The 16,979-nt window shown below is 36.2% G+C and overlaps 1 protein-coding gene across 2 annotated transcripts in view; it reads left to right on the top strand.

The window, feature by feature from the left end:
• AEBP2 (AE binding protein 2) overlaps positions 1–16,979 on the top strand; it is a 72,361-nt gene that overhangs the window by 33,708 nt on the left and 21,674 nt on the right. For both annotated transcript variants that reach the window (XM_037033777.1, XM_037033776.1), the window contains exons 4-5: positions 11,723–11,909; positions 14,700–14,824. In XM_037033777.1, coding sequence (XP_036889672.1) covers positions 11,723–11,909; positions 14,700–14,824 — 312 coding nt within the window. The remainder of the gene's footprint in view (positions 1–11,722; positions 11,910–14,699; positions 14,825–16,979) is intronic.

Genomic DNA, 16,979 nt, shown 5'->3' with positions numbered 1-16,979 from the left:
GTTGATTTTTGTATGTGTCCTGACTGGGGATTGAGTTCACAAATTTGTTGTAAGGGGATGGCGGTCTTTTTTTTTTTTAAGATTTTATTTATTTATCTTCAGAGAGGAAAGGAAGGAGAGAAGGAGAGAAACATCAATGTATGGTTGCCTCTCGTGAGTCCCCTGCTGGGAACTGGCCCGCAACCCAGGCACGTGCCCTAACTGGGAATCGAACTGCGATCGTGTGGTTCGCAGGCCCGCGCTCAATCCACTGAGCTACACCAGCCAGGGCGGGATGGCAGTCTTAACAAGTGAGCTACCTGGCCAGGGTGAGCATTGGTAATTGTGACTGATGTTGCTGAATTGTCCTCCCTGGGCCTTGTGCCCTCATCAGCAGTGTTAGAGCAGCTGCCTTCGCCATAGCCTTCCTAACAGGGTACTGTCAAGCTTTTGGATTTTTGCTAATCTAATACATGAGAAATTGTATCCTAATGTAGTTTTAATTTGCTTTCCTTTGATTATGAGTGATGTTGGACATCTTTTCATATGGATTTTTCTTTTTACTTGGATCTCTTTTTCTCTATGTTTTTAAAAAACCAATCATCTCATTTAGCTTTCTGCTGACATGTCAGTCCTGTAACTGTAACACTGTAGTTTTTTGCTATAGACATGCTACAGACCATGTGACCTGATACAGGTTTTTAAACTTTTTTCTAATGTGTATCTGGTAATAATACTTAATAGAGTTGTATACTGTATATATCCAATAAATGTAAGAAGTTTATTTGAAGTAAAAGAATAGTTTACTTTCTTATATTGTGAATTTTTATACATTTTTTAAGGTAGCAATTTACTGCTGGTTGATTATGATGGGCAGGTTAACTTCAGAGTCCATACAAATGCGTTTCTCTCCAAATCCTCTTTCTAGAAACTATAGGTGATCCCATTAGGAAGAGGGAAAGGAACTGCTGCATAAGAAAGGCAGGCCTTCTGCTCTTTTGGGGACTTAGATTCTTTAGGTTTCTATAAATCTAAACAGATTTGAATAATGAAAGTTTTAAGTGGATTTTTTTAAAAAGTTTTTAAAAGATTTCATTTATTTTTAGAGGGGAAAGGAGGAAGAGAGGGAGAGAAACATCAGTGTGTGGTTGCTTCTTGTGTGTCCCCCACCAGTGATCTGGCCCGCAGCCCAGGCAGGTGCCCTGACTGGGAATCAAATTGGTGACACTTTGGTTTGCAGGTAGGCACTCAATCTGCAGAGTGACTTCAGCCATGGCTATTTTAAGTGTTTTAAAAGTGACCTATGAAAGAATCTCTGGAAACATGGATTAGAGATCAATGAAATGTACGCTTGTTCCTTGAACAAGAGTTGATACCTGTGCATTAGAAACTCTTTGTATAACTGTTGACTCAGTCCAACCTTAACTGTAGTCAGCTCTCAGTTTCCGGGGAGGATTGGTTCCAGGACCCCTAAGGATAGGAAAATGTGTAGATGTTCCAGTCCCGTGTGTAAAATGGTGTCGAAAGTTGCTTATAGTCTGCCTGGCCTTCCATATCCATATCCATGGATTTCCAACAATGATGGAAAATACTGCTTTTGCTCTGCAATTGGTTGAATCTGTGGCTGCAAAACCCACAGATACAGAAGGCTGACTGTATTTATTGAAGGAATCTTTGTATAAGTGGACCTGCACAGTTTAAAACCATTTTGTTCAAGGGTTATTATACTGTACAAAAGGAACCAGGAAAGAGGAGAAATTGCATTTAGTTGACTGTACTTGTAGATAGAGGGGAATGATGAGTCGATGGTATTTTGGGATGAGTCTCATTTGAGGGGGGAACAAAAACCCCCAATTTTTTCCAAAAAATAAGAGGCTCATTCCAAAACATCACCACCTTGTCACCTTAAAGTACAGTTAAGTGTTCAACAATTTAGAGATTTGTTTTCTATGTATGCACCTGTATAACCACTACTCCAATGAGTATTTTCAGTAAACAAAATTTCCAATGTTCCTTTCCAGTCTATCCCTTGCTAGTCCTCTCCTTTACCCTCTAGGCCATTTTATGATTTCTGTCATCCTGTCTTAGTTGAACAACCTTTGTGTCTGGCTTTTTTCACTTAAGAAAATAGCGATGAGATTTTCCTTGTTGTAGGTACCAGTCATCTTTTAAAAATTGATGTGTAGTATTTGATTCTACAAATAAATCATGCATTATCCATGCTCTCATGCTGGTGAACATTTGGGTTGTTTCCAGTCTTTAGCTACTGTCAATAAGCTGCCTTGTGCTCATTCTTCTACATGTCTTTTGATTGCATACGTGCATTCATTTCTCTTGGCTGTATACCTGTGAGTGGAATTGCCGAGTCCTAGAGTAGAGCATTTTTAGCTTTTAGAAGGTGCCAAACCCATCTCCAAATTGGTCATATTATTTCACATTCCTACCAGCAGCAAATGAGAGTTTTAGTTGCTCTGTATCTTGATAGTATCAGCCTTTTAAATTTTAACCATTCTGGTGGTTGTGTGGTGTTACCTCATGGTGGCCTTAGATTTGATTTCCCTGGTGAGTTCTGAGCACATTCTCATGTACTTAATGGCAATTTGGATTTTCTATTTTGGTGAAGTGCCTATTCAATCAAGCCTTTTGTTATTTTAGTGAATGGTTTGTATTTTATTATATAACTTTTTAATATTTTGGGAATAAGTCCTTTGTCAGATATGTGTATTGCAAGTACATTTTTCCAGTCTGTTTTTGGTTCTTTTTACCTTTCCTAATGGAGTCTTCTCATGAATAGCTTTTAATGTTAGTGGTTTAATTTATCAACTTTTTTATGATTCGTTTTTTTGTTATTCTTTTAAAAAATCTGTGCCTGCCCTCAGTATGTAAAGATGAGAAGCATCTTACAGGAAAGCCAAGAATTTTGTTTTGTGGCATTAGATCATTTCAGGCATCTATAAGTATATATATTTTAAATATAATTTACATAGCATAACGTTTACCAACTGTACAATTCAGTGTTTTTTGGTGTATTCACAGGGTTATACAAACATGACAACTATCTAAAACTGAAATAATAATGTGCTTTTGAGGAAAAGAAAAGAATGCATAAAGGAATAGATAACTGGACAATTTGGGGAATAGCATGTAGTTTCAGAAATATATGTGAAACTCGGTGCACTGAGCTGCTGCAGCCAGGGCGGTTTTTTTTTTAAATACACTCTGATGTGACAGGTGACACAAAACAATCTAATAAATTGTTTCAAATGAAATGAAAGACAACCATGGGAAAGACAGCTGTCTTATGGGAAACAATGAAGCCTTTTGGGCAACCCAATACATCTCTCCATCTGTCTTCTGCCATCTCTCCTCCTTTCTTTTACCTACCAGTACAGTACACACATATGCACACACATTTTGTTTGAGAGGAGCAGTGTACCTAAATACTAAATTCAGTGTGTGTATTTCCCAAGAACAAGGACATTACAACCTTAGTACCATTGTCGACATCCAGAAACTTGATGTTATTAGCTACTCAAATTTTATAAATTGTCTCAATAATAGTTTTTATATTGGAGGTTTGGATTCCAAATGAGGATCATGCGTAGTTTTTACGACTCCTTTAATCTTAAAGTTTCTTCAGCCTTTCTTTATCATTCATGGTACTGATGTTTTTTGAAGAATTTTAACCTTTTATTTTGCAGTATGTCCCCCATTTTGGGGTTGTTTGGTGATTTTGTAATGACCAGATTTCAGTTCAGGCATTTTTGCAGAAAATGACAAAATTCTTACTATCTCTTCTGAGGACAGTTGATGACAGTTTGTTTCCTCATACGCAGTTCTTAGCATCGTTTGGTTTAGGTGGAATTTCCTAGGTTCTCTACTATAAACTTACTGTTTGTCCCTGTACAATGAATAGTTATTGAAGAGATAACTTTGCACCTACATAAATATATGTTACCCATTAGAATCAGTTTTAGTCTCTATTGATGATTCTTGCCTGGATCAGTTATTACTGTGAGGGTTGTAAATGAGTATTTTCCATTTTCCCATTTAAATTTGCTAGTTGGTATTCTTCTTACAAAGCGGTCTCTTCTTTGCCTAATCTTTGGCTTATAATCCATGACTGTCATTATGTTGATGCTTACATAATACAGATGTTTATATATTGAATTGATTGGTTTTTGCTCATGCAGCTTCTGGGAAAACTGGTTAAAGATTTGAGTGGTAAGGATCTCCATTAGAGTGTTGGTAATGACAGGCTAGAAACCCGCAGTCAGTAAGACCTAGTTAACTCCATGTAGGAAATGAATGCAGTGGGTGTTATTTAGGTTTAAGCTTTAGTTTTATGGTCCCCAAACTTATTTGTCTTATACTTAATGATAAAAAGGTAGGTAGTGTCATGAAAATAATTATGTCAGCTCATGAAATTTTAGTTTTGTAATATTATACACACTCCTAAAATGCAAATACAGTTTCTTTGCCAAGGGTTTGTATAATATTTGCCTATGATAATTAAAGTACAAAGATTATTCCAAGGTAAGCCCTCTCCCCCACCTAGCGTTCACTTCGTCATGAATATACACCTCTGCTTTGTGTGTAGACTTAGAGTTTGAGGGAAGGGGAGTTCCTGTCGTTTTGTTAAACATAATAAAACATTATATGTGTTGGTAGTACTAGGATTTCGGGAGTTCTAAAACTATTCTCTTGGTCCTTTTTTGGGGTGTATGTGGTTGTGATTCTTCTTAGTCATCAGATATTAAGCTTTATCACAGCTAAGTGGTTTCAGCCTTTGCTTACATATATTTTACTTAACTGAAAAAAATAAAAATTAGATCTCTACAGCGTGTTTGGTGATTGTTTTGTTTTCCTTTATCTTCATTGCCAATGTAGCAGTAGTTTGTCTGGGTAAATTTGTATGTGTATGTTTGAAATTGTGTGGTTGTGCTTTTCAGATAAGCTCACTATCTTCACAGGTTTCTCTGCTACTCTAATTATTTCTGTTACTTTGAACATAGTATTTGTAGTTATTTAATTGTTGTGGGTGAATTTGTTAATTATAACTTTTCCTCAGGAACTAGTCTTCTGTAGCTCAACGTGATAGATTCCTTCCCTAGTACTGACGTACTGGAGTACCTTCCCTTTGGGAGGGAGTAGCCCTTGAGAAACTTAGGCTGTCTTTTAAGTCTGACACAGCCAGTCTTTTTAGGTATTGTGGATCCAAGAACCTAGTTTAAAAGGTTGATTAAAAGAAAAGAAGTTTTATCAATCCAGACTTAAACTGTTGTATCCCCCTTGTAAGGTGGCTTCTTGCTGTGCATACAGGCAAATTCTGGTAATTTGTTACAGGGCACAGTGAGTGATTATGTCATTCATTGTGATGTGTGATTATATCATTTCTTTTTTCAGTTCTTTTATGATCTGTTTTATAATGGTAGTTGATCATTCTAATTTAAAAATATTTTACTCTTTTCAACTTTATTGAGGTACAATTGACAGAATGGTAAGACTCTTAAAGTATATTGTGATTTGATGTGTGTGTGCAGTTGGGAAAGGGTTCTCTTTATCTACTTAGTTAACAGTCCGTCATCTTACACACACACACTTCGGTGAAAATCTTCAGCTTTTCAACAAACATTCTCTGTAATAATACAAAGCTTTAAACACCCTGTTCTGCCATCTTTCATTAATTCTTCTTTGCCATTTGTATATCCGTGTGTCTGTGTTTGAAGCTCCGTGTAGCTCAGCCCTGACAGCCAGTTTCTGGGAAGCTCCCATTCACTGATGGGTGCACTTTGAATACAAGTAAGGATAACAGTCGCAATGATCATCATCATACAGAAACCAAAAATAATTCCTCCCACCCCCAAAGAAAGAAAAATGAAATGGTCCCTGTTGGAGAATAGTAGGGGTTTTATTATTTGGAAAGAATAAGAATCAAGAGATTTTTTCTTTACTGTATAAACTGTCTCACTATATATCCAAATCCTGATGTCTGAGTTGCACCCATGACCAATTAGAATCTCTGGGGTGTGTTGCCTTTATTTAAAAAGATCTTTCAGATGGTTTTATTGTGCACCCAGGCTTAAGAAACTCTGTTCTATGAGATATTTTTCTCTTTTTAAAATATATTTTATTTATTTTTAGAGAGAGGGGAAGGGAGGGAGAAAGAGGAAGAGAAACATCAGTGTGCGAGAGATTGATCAGTTGCTTCTTGCATGCCCCCAACTGGGGAACCTGGCCAGAAACCCAGGCATGTGCCTTGACTGGGAGTCAGACCAGCATGCTTTCAGTCCACAGGCAGGTGCCCAGTGATCCACACCACCAGGGTTGAGATATTTCTCTTAATGGGGGAAGACCTCATAAGAGAGATACCACTTATTATATCACTGGATCACCCAGTGATACAATAACTACTACTAAACATTTCACTGGTAAATGCAGTTACCAATTCAATGCTCTTTCAATGGGAAAAATGCATAGAGGAAGAAAGGTCTAGGCTGTGCTTACTATGTGCATGTTGCATATGGGATTTTCATTGGCTTACACTTTGTTCTCTAGGCCTCCTTTATACCACATTTGTTTTTCCTGCCACCCCTTCTTCCAAACTTGTTGACTGCTCCTTCTAGTCTATTTTTGTAGGCCTCTGCTCTCTGACTTCTACATGTTGTAGAGTGATCTCTTAAAATTTCTCACCCTTGGTGTTCTCATCTACTCCTTTGGCTTTAAATCCTGTTTATGTTGTGATTTCTCTTAGATGTGTATCTCTAGCCCTAAATTTCCTTGGATTCCAGAATATTTACCTTGCGGGTCTAATAGAACATTTTGAACTAATAAACATGTACAAAACCTTGGTTTTTCATTTCAAACATGGTTCTACTTGAGATTGTGTAAATAGTGACACCATCCATCCAGTTACTCTGACTTTAAGAGTCCTGCATTACTTTTGATCCTTTCTGAGCTTTACCTGTACTCCCCCTAAATGCAGTAGCAAATCCTGTCAGTTTGATCTTCAGTATAATTTGAATACCACTACTTCTCACCCTACTCTTTTATTCCCGTTCATCTGTTAGTTTCTCTGCTATTGGAAATTCTTGGTAACGCCTCACTCACTCCAAATTAAAATTAACATTTCTTAGCATAGTGCATAGTAAGGTCTTCATGCGTGGTATTTACCTGCTTCTCTGTTCTCATTTGTTTCCTTATTAACAATACCTTCACAGGAAATTGTGATTCATCCATACCCTACCATTTATAGTTCTCAGATGGATCACACTTTATTATCATTGAGGTTTTGTATAGGCTGTACTTCCTACCTGGAGTTCTAAAAGGCTTTTTACTTTGGAAGATTGTTAGACTTTTGGAAAATTGTCAAATTTACAGACAAGTTTGAAAATTGTTATATTTATGGACAAAGGTGCAGAGAGCACTCCCCGCCCACTATATTTTCACCCAGTTCGTTCCCTTCATGTTATCATCTCATGTTACTGTGGTTCATTTGTCAAAACTAAGAAACCAACATTTCTACCTGGGATTTTTGTTTTCCTTTAGATTACTTTTTAGTAAACACTCATATCTTCTATGAAACTGGTAATTTCTGCTTTATGTTTCAGTAACTCCTTGTACATTTTCATAGTATCGTACTTCATAGTCTTTGTACTAGAAAAGACAATTTTCAGTATTGCTTAATTTGAATAAATCTTTTAGGGCAGAAAAATCCCCAGTAATTCCTTGTTTCAAATTTTAGAACAGCTACTTCACCACAGTGGTACCCAGCAGAGTGTTTCAGTAGAGGTGGGAGATAGAACATTTAAAATACTCAGTGTCCAAAAGCCATTTAGTTCTCCTAATTGTTGAACAGGGTGCTTATTCATCAGAACACTGTGTGAGGTGGCTTAAATTCAGGGGTCACTGCTATATGTGTGGGTGGAAACACGAATATTGGAGCATTCAAACATATTCGGTACCGTGAAATGCTCATGAGAGTAGGATGGTGGTACTAAGGCCATTTGAGGCAACAGCAGATTGGTCTTTCATCTGTTCTCTGAGATACCCATCAATGAGTGGAACATTGGTTAGATGACACTTAAAATTATTTTTTCCTTTAGGTTAAAAGGAATGCATTTAAGTGAAATGTGTGTGCTTGTGATTCTCTAAATTTTTACTGTACATTTGTATTCTCTTTTTTAGATTTGTTTATAATTCTTAATTAAAGAATGATCAAAGTCAAAGAAAAAAGCTCTGGCTGGTGTGTCTCAGTGGGTTGAACGCTGGCCTGAGAACCAAAAGGTTGTTTGTTTGATTCCTAGTCAGGGTACATGCCAGGGTTTTGGGCCAGGTCCCTAGTTGGGGGTGTGTGAGAGGTAACCTGTCAGTGTCTCTCTCCATCTTTTTCTCCCTCCCCCTGTCTCTAGAAATGAATAAAAACAATCTTTAAAAAATCAAAGAAAAAGATTTTTTGTTAGAATTTTCGTTACTGAAGTTTTATTTTCAGATCCTTGAATCATTGATTTAATTGTTGATTAGATTAACTTGTGATATTTACTTGCAATTTTAGATGCTACCAGGACCTGTTCTTTTCAGTCTTGAAGGATCCCAGGAGAAAATGAACCTGCCAAGCCTACTGGGACCCTTGTAATTAAGGATAATCTTGGTGGAGTCATATCACAAAATCCCTCTGAATTTAAACCTGAAGGGCTTGGATCTAAACTGTTACTGCCATTTCTGCCTTTTAATTATGAGTGTAGTCAAGTAGCTATTCTAAAATTTGACATGTGGAGTTTTTTCAACATATTTGCTTGAATAAACAATATTAAACTGGCAACTGCAGGGCAAAGACTGCCTTGTTTTTAAGGCAGAGCCTGCCTCATTTTATTTATTTTTAGACAGAGGGGGAGGGAGAGAGAGAGAAACATCAGTGTGTGGTTGCCTCTCATGTGCCTGCTATTGGGGACCTGGCCTGCAACCCAGGCATGTGCCCTGACTGGGAATCGAACTGGTGACCCTATGGTTCACAGCCCGTGGTCAATCCACTGAACTATACCAGCAAGGGCTACCTTATTTATATTAGATTCTTTGAAGCATCAAACACAGTGGCCACAAAAGATGCTTATTTATTATATACTTTTAGAGTAGGTGTTAGGGAATATAGGGATGATATCTTCTCGGAAAGTAAGAAAAGTAAGTATTGTATACTTATTCTGTGTCAATACTGTGTAATAGAAATATGTGTAAACCAAATAGGTCATTTTAAATTTTCCAGTGCTACATTAAAATAATTGAAACAGGTGAAAATAATTTAAATAATATATTTGAAATAACCTACTATATTCTTTCAGTATTTTATCAATATACAAAATTGATGAACTATTTTGCTGTTTTGGTACTAAACCTCCCAAATTCAGTGTGCATTTTATACCCCCATTTCAAGTGCTCAGTAACTATTTTGTGTCTAAAATGTACTGGAGAGTACGAAACTAACCCATTAATGTGATTCTCCTTAAAGCACTGTCAGTTCAGATGCTAAACACTTGATCTGTGTTTAGATTTTACAAAATTTGCAGTTTCAGAAGTAGGTTCACATGCCCAAGTTGTTCCAAACGTATTTAAATGTTTTTCAATACTTAAATAACTTGTTTAAAATTTTAAAAAATGGTTAAGAAAATACAAATAACCATGAGGGCACTATTTCTTACTAGGATGCTTTTAATAAAAATAAGATTTGGCAAGGATATAGAGCTGATGGTTTTATAACATTATAAATACAGTAAGTACCACTGAATTGTGCACTTGAACATAGCATGGTGAATTTCACCTCAATAAATACAAAAACTAATTTAAATAAAATAAGAAATTTGGTGTCTTTGTTATAATAGTTTTGCTGAAAGTGGTAAGTAGCAATAGTTGGCTCTTGGCGCCCATGGTGGACAGCCATTTTATGGCAATATGGTAATCTACAGAAGATGGGAACTTTAAAAGAAGTATTATGTTTTTGGTACTCAAAATATGTGTAGTCACTTTAAATTTTAAGAACTCAATAACCCTTAGTTGCTAAACTTCTCATGGTCAGAGTCTGTGGCCGAATATTGTTGATGCAGGCTCTCTGGGGACCACACTACTGATGGGATCCTTGTAGAGACTAAATGAAATTCTAAGTTTGAAGTACTGGATATGGCCAATTGCTGCTTCTCATGGTTCCCGTAGCACTCTGTGCTTTACCCCCGATTGTAGTCCTTTGAAGTTGTCTTGCTGACCACATATAAGCACTCTGAGGGTGGGAACTGTATCTCAGTCATCCTTATACTTGCAGAATCTTGCATTGTACTAAGTGTAGAATAGATGATTATCTGAACTAAAATCTTGAATCATTCCTCTGCCTCTTAACTTAGTGGTCACTCTAGAATGGGCAAAGATATTTGTTAGTGATGCTGAGGGCCATGAGAGCCCATGAAATTGTCGCTTGCATATCCAAGTAAAAAGAATAATTATTAATGACACTATGTAAGGAGCTTGCTGTGAATTTTTCAACCAGCATTAGTTTTATCAGATTCTATTAACAGCTCAGTAAAAGTATGCTCTTGTCTTCAAAATACATGGAAAGGATGAGTTGGGATAAACATTTAGATGTGCAGTGAAAGAGGAAGGATCTCAAAGGTGGGGGGTAAGCTCCTTTTCACTTAGGCTGTTTTAGAGGGAGACTTGGTGCATAAAGTTAGGATCTCTACTAATAGAGGGTTGTATTGTGTTTTTAGAAATTTAAAGGGGTAGAGTACCTGTTTAAAGAAAGACCCTGGAAGCATTTAGGGTTTAATGTGTTGATTTTGAGAGAGAGAGATCAGTTTGTCATTCAACTTATTTGTGCATTCATTGGTTGGTTCCTGTGTGTCCTGTCTGGGGACAAACCCACAACCTTGGTGTATTGGGACAGTGCTTCAACCAACTGAGCTACCTGGCCAGGGCAAATAGTGCTTGTTTTAATTAACATTCTATTTGTTAGAAGACCTGCAAATATTATTTCCTGAGGTTTTAACTGAGAAATTACTCATTTGTACCTTAGCTAATCTTACCTATTTTAATTTTAGTGCCATCCAAGAATTCTACATTTCTTGTTGGACTAGCAGGTCATTCACCAGGTTGACTTAAATAGTTAACCATTTGTTTTCTCAATCTTGAAAATGCAGAAAGCTAGAGGGGCAGTATTGAATGGAACTTGTAGAGGGTTGGGTAAGGCTGATTCTGAGCGCGAGTCTTCTCTGAGAGGTTAGATCTAATAGTTTAAATGTCATTATTAACTATATTTGTTTTGTTTTCTGTTCATTAGGACAGTAGGGAGGCTGCTGGAGATTTTGAAATAGCATATATTGTAAGATAAAAATAATTTAAAAAAATCCAGGAATGCGCATAGTTATCAGGATGCCTAATTCTTTGATATAAAACAGCTTACTGCTCCTCTTTAAAAACGTGTTTAATTCAAAACCAGATTTTTTTGGGAAAAAGATTCCAGTATGTTTGTCTTGTATATCAGAGGGAAGAGCAATAAACTGGGGAGACTTGGAACTTAAGTTTTATTTTTCAGCTGCACCACCACTTAACGTGCATTACTTTGGGCAACTTATATAAAATGAAAGGGTTCTGGAATTAGTTCTGTAGCATTACCGATTTACTTCTGAAAAAAAAAATTCACTCACTCATATTGTGCTTGTTTCCTACCCAGAATCCCTGACATCCTTTTTTTATTTTTATTTAGTGTGTTGTTGGTGGCTGCAATGCCAGCTTTGCTTCTCAGGGAGGGCTAGCTCGCCACGTACCCACACACTTCAGTCAGCAGAACTCCTCAAAAGTTTCTAGCCAGCCAAAGGCCAAAGAAGAATCCCCTTCTAAGGCTGGAATGAACAAAAGGAGGAAATTAAAGAACAAAAGACGACGCTCATTACGTAAGTGTTTCTTTGAAAACCTGTGTATTACAATGCCTCTGTTTATATCTTGGGCTTTTATGCAAATTCAGTTTTTACTGTTCTTCCACTCAGTTTATCTGTTTTTGTTAACAGTAACAGACAGGGTGCCTGTAGGACAAGGTGAAAATTCAGGGATGAAGTTTTATCTGTAGTAGCTTAAGAGAGTGTGAGTATATATGGTCTTGGAACACAAACTGCATAGAATTAGATTTTGAGGGCTACTTTGATTTCATCCTAACTTAAGAAAATTTAAAACATGGCAGTGTTGGTGTTTCTGATATTATTTTAAAGAAATTGAGCATGCTAAACGTAAAAATCAAGTAAAAGTTAAGTAACCTATCTGCTCTAAAGTGATGTGTGTGTGAATAGCAAAATTACTTGCAGTCTATGTTTTAGTACCTAACAATCTCTTGTAACAAACAATTATGTTGCTTAATTTACCAGGTTACAAGGTGTGTCCTTGATAATTTGGATAGAACACAATTAGATAATAAGACTTGTAAATGTTGGGAGCAGGAATTGACTTTGAAACCCCAGAGCCTAGCACTGTGCCTGGTTCTTAAGGTTGCCTGGCTGATGAAATACACCTTGAATGAAGAAATATGATTGAGCAAAGCTGTCATTGAAAGGGGAGGCCACTGCAAGAGTGAACTGGAGAGGGAAAAAAATTGCATCCCGCTTTTTCTCTTGGGGTTTGAGTAGCGTGTAAATGAGACTCCAGACACTAATCCACAATGTAAAGGAGATAGTTATCTCTAAAACATTTCAATTTTTTTGTTACTGCAAAGCTACAATGGACAAATGAACAAACCACATGTGAAAAATAAACTCTCCTAAACGCTCTTAAGTTTCTTTCTTGTTGAAATCAAACATTTAATTTTTAAAGTTGGCTACTGAATTTAGGTTGTGGATCCATTTCTCTTTTGATTGTGTGGCTCATTGGTTAAAAAAAATGGTTGGGCACCCAGTTCTAGCATAGGTATGTAGTATATATGGGTAATGTTGTTAATGCCCATTATCAAACAGCTACCAAGAACAACTACTGGTCATGTTGAGTTGGTGGTACTGTTTCTTCCCTTAATCTAATGGATCGTGACACCTGCTTTTGGAGACTGTTGTTCAAATTTCATATTCTTGATGTTTTAATGGTGGATATTAATGTGGTTAAGGTCAGAGTAGAATAGAATCTGGCGTTTCAGGACTTCTTTCATTACTGTGAACTTAATTCTAGTGATAATTTGTGTTTGAATCTTGAATGAAGAGTGGTAGATTTGAATGATTTTTACAGAGGTTAGTTATTTTTATTTTCTCTAAGTGCTTATACTTCTCAGGGGAAAAAAGCATATTTGGGGAGCATGGAGAAAGTATACTTTTCCCCCCAGTAGTTACAGATCTAATAGGAAGGGGATTTGTTTCTCAGCATTAGGTAAAATCATGACTTTTTTTCTCCTGTGTTTTTTTTTTCCTTTTACTAGTTGGTATTTTGCTTATTTCCTTCTGAGAAAAAAAAACAATGATAATAGAGGTATCTAGGTTATTTCGTATATGCCAACTTGTGAAATCATCTCCCCACAACAGCTCTGGTGGATTGTGTAGATGTTCTGACAACTCCATGAATGGTGGAGGTAAATTCATTCCACATAGTAGTAAATCAGAGTAGTGTGGCAAATCAGCAACGTGTAATTCAGAATGTGCTGTACCAGGAAATTAAGCATTTTCTTCTATTGTCAGTAAAAGTTAATTTTTAATTACAGATATTATAAAATTATATGTATTAATAAGTTCCACAGTTGTAAAACAGTGTATTTATTTTCCTTATTTTGGGCAATGTTCCAGTTAAGAACAAAAATGACACAATTTATAATAATATTAGTGGTATTAAAATTTAAAGTTTAAAATATGTTCTTACCAAAATAAATCTTCAATGTATAACTTTGTTGTGATTTCACTAAGGGATTGCCTACTCTAAGTTTGTGAATTTATTGTTTTTTAATAAGTGCTTTATTATATTTGCTTACTAATATAAATTGCTTTATGACTTACTAGGGAATTTTTATGGGCATTTATTTTACTTCATCATAATCTATAGGTGTTTTATCTCCATTTCACAAAAAGGAAATAGGACAAGGTAGATTGAAGCAGTTTGCCCCAAATTGCATAGCTGATACTGGAGGAGTTGAGGCAGAAAGGGTTTTGATGAACTCATTGGTGTTCAAAAATGTATTTATCATTTTCTTAGATTGTTTTTAGAAGTTATTTATAATCAAGAAAATACTTGCAAAAGCTCCAAATAATATAACCACTGTTGAATTTGGAAAATTTTTGATTACATGTTAATATAGAATATTTATGAAGTGTGTTCCACATGTTTGGTTGTGGTTAATGAGATCTCAGTGTGGTGTCCAAATGGAAATGGTGGTCCGGTTGGTGAAAATGCAGGGTGTTGCTCAGGAGAGGTAATGGAATAAAATATAAAAGTACAAAAATGATAGCAGCTGAAATGTGGAATCATAAGGTCTGAAGGTAGAATCTTACTCAGGGGTCACATTAACCCACATTCACTCATTAGTTGGAATTCACCTTTTGTACATTCTTAATCTTGTCAGCTAGACTCTGTTTTAGAAAGCAAAGAAAATCTTGGATTTTAACAGATCGATAGTTGATAATTATTTCAGTCTTATTACATATTTTTGTGGAAAATGTACTATGTAGCTGTTTGGCAGACTGTTACATTTATTTGAATATTCTTTATTTCTTTTGTGTTTTTAGCACGACCGCATGATTTCTTCGATGCACAAACACTGGATGCGATAAGACATCGAGCCATATGCTTCAACCTTTCAGCCCATATAGAAAGTTTAGGGAAGGGACACAGTGTCGTTTTTCATAGTACTGTAAGTATTTGATTTTGATTTCTTTTTTCACTTATCTATATATGTTTGTGAAAATGTATATTTTGACTTTCATAATCATATTGCTAAATTGCTCAAAATTAAAGAACATATAGTTTAACAAAAAAAAAACACAACCTTTTGCCTTTTCAGTGTTTTAAAACTTATGGTATATTATTGGTTTTAAAGCAAATATTTCCCACAGTTGGACATTTTTATGATTAAATGGAACGTGTTTATTTTCAAGTAAGCTTAGAGTCCTTTTTATTTTTATATTTTAGTTTTAATGTTTTCCCCTTTTTTTGAATTTATTTGGGTGACACTGGTTAACAAAATTACACAGGTTTCAGGTACACAATTCTACAACACATCATCTGTACACTGTACTGTGTGTTCACCTCCCCAAGTCAGGTTTCCACCTTCACCATTTATCTCCTCTTTATCATCCTCCCCCTACCCCTCAACCCCTGGCAGTAACCATCAAATTTGAATATTTCAGTCTTTAATTTGAGGCATTTGGGATTATTAGTTTGGCAGTTGGGCCATGAGGCATAGGTGGTGTCTTTTTTTGACCTGGTTTCCTTGTTTGTCAGATTAGAACATTAGATGCCTTTGAGCTTATGTCCCACGTGCTGCATGTGCCCACCAACAGGAATCAGATAATGGCTCTCCAATTAAAGCTTCGTGAAAGAGGGACTTTTGCTCTGTTTTGTTCCGCTGATGCCGCTGATGTATTCCAGGTTTCTAGAATTGTCCCTGTCATGTACCTAGGCACTGATTGTATTTGTTGAATGATAATGTTGGTTAACAAAGAAAAAGAAAAGTATCAATTTTTAGAAAGCAATGCATGGGATATCTTTGGGCAACTAGGAATTAATAAAGAGTTCTGTCACATGTTCCTTGCCATTTTATTATCCAGTTATCTTTAAATTGCTATAGTTTGGTGAAGGTGAGTGAGTAGAGATAAAAAAATTTTAAGACCAGACTCAGTGATTTGGATCCCTGGAAAAAGAGATTGTTTAATTTTGCCTGTTGAAATATCAAATGTGCTAAATTAAAGTTTTATTTCTATAGTTCAATTAAAATTGACGAGAATTTAAGTACAAAAAGTTGACAATTGTTGTCAGTATCTATGGTTTGAATCTGTATTTCTATCTTCTGTAGTAGGTTTTTTGGGACATACTTACCTTTTCTTCTATGTACTTGGATCCTTCCATTTCCAAGTTTCCAATTTTGATTTCCAAAATTAAAGGCAAGAAATGAAAAGATGAGACACAAAGCAAAGAAAATCTATTCTGAGATCGAAACATACTAGGTGTGAGTTTGGGTTTGAAGAAAGGTGTAACAACATACTTAAAATATTTTAAAGAACATTGGAAATATAGTTAGTTATCTCAATAAGAATGGAAGGGTTGGAAGGAGAATGAGAAGATTTGATTACAAGGTAAAACCGAGTGCATCTTGCTCAGCAGAGATGGTTGGAAGTCCTCCTTTGAAATTTGACGACATAGGTTTATGATTTCGTAGGTCTATAGCCGCTCAATGTGATATGTCCACCAGATCCAGAGTGTCTGGCATTTGGGATAATTTGTTTATTCACTTAAGTAATTGAGTGCCTACTGTGTGCCATGTATTACTGATGTAGCAGTGAACAAAATAGGTTACAATAAAGCAGTAAACTTTGACTATCCTCTAGTAGAAGAGACATGATAAACAAGGTAAAGTAGTAGGATTTTAGGAACCCAAAGAAAGTAAGGAAATAAGCCGTTCTGTTATTGGGGAGGAGCATCATAGCCGGTGGAAAATCCAGTACAAAATCCTTAAATGGGAATATGCCAAAGGTTTTGAAAAACAGTGAGGAGGCCAGTGTGGCGGAGGAAACGAGCGAGGCACAGAGAGCAGTGGTCAAGTCAGAGAGGCAATAGGGGGCCCTTGTTGGACTGAGGCCTTGGCTGCTACTGTGGGTGTGGTGGGAAGCCGTTCCAGGAGCTTGAGCAGCCATGGTCTGGTGTGATGTTTTAAATAATTTTTATTTAAATTAACATAAACACTCACTCAAAGTGTATAATTCTATGAGTTGTAACAGTTCTGCTTAACCGAAACCGCCGCTGTTACAGTTAACATGCAGAACATTCCCACCTCTCAAATCTTGGCTGTT

Source organism: Sturnira hondurensis, unplaced genomic scaffold, assembly GCF_014824575.4.
Source record: "Sturnira hondurensis isolate 20B ecotype Veracruz unplaced genomic scaffold, ASM1482457v3 Scaffold0021795, whole genome shotgun sequence".
NCBI lineage: Eukaryota > Metazoa > Chordata > Mammalia > Chiroptera > Phyllostomidae > Sturnira > Sturnira hondurensis.
Note: the sequence above shows the minus strand (reverse complement) of the source record. Positions and strands in the feature narration are given on the sequence as shown.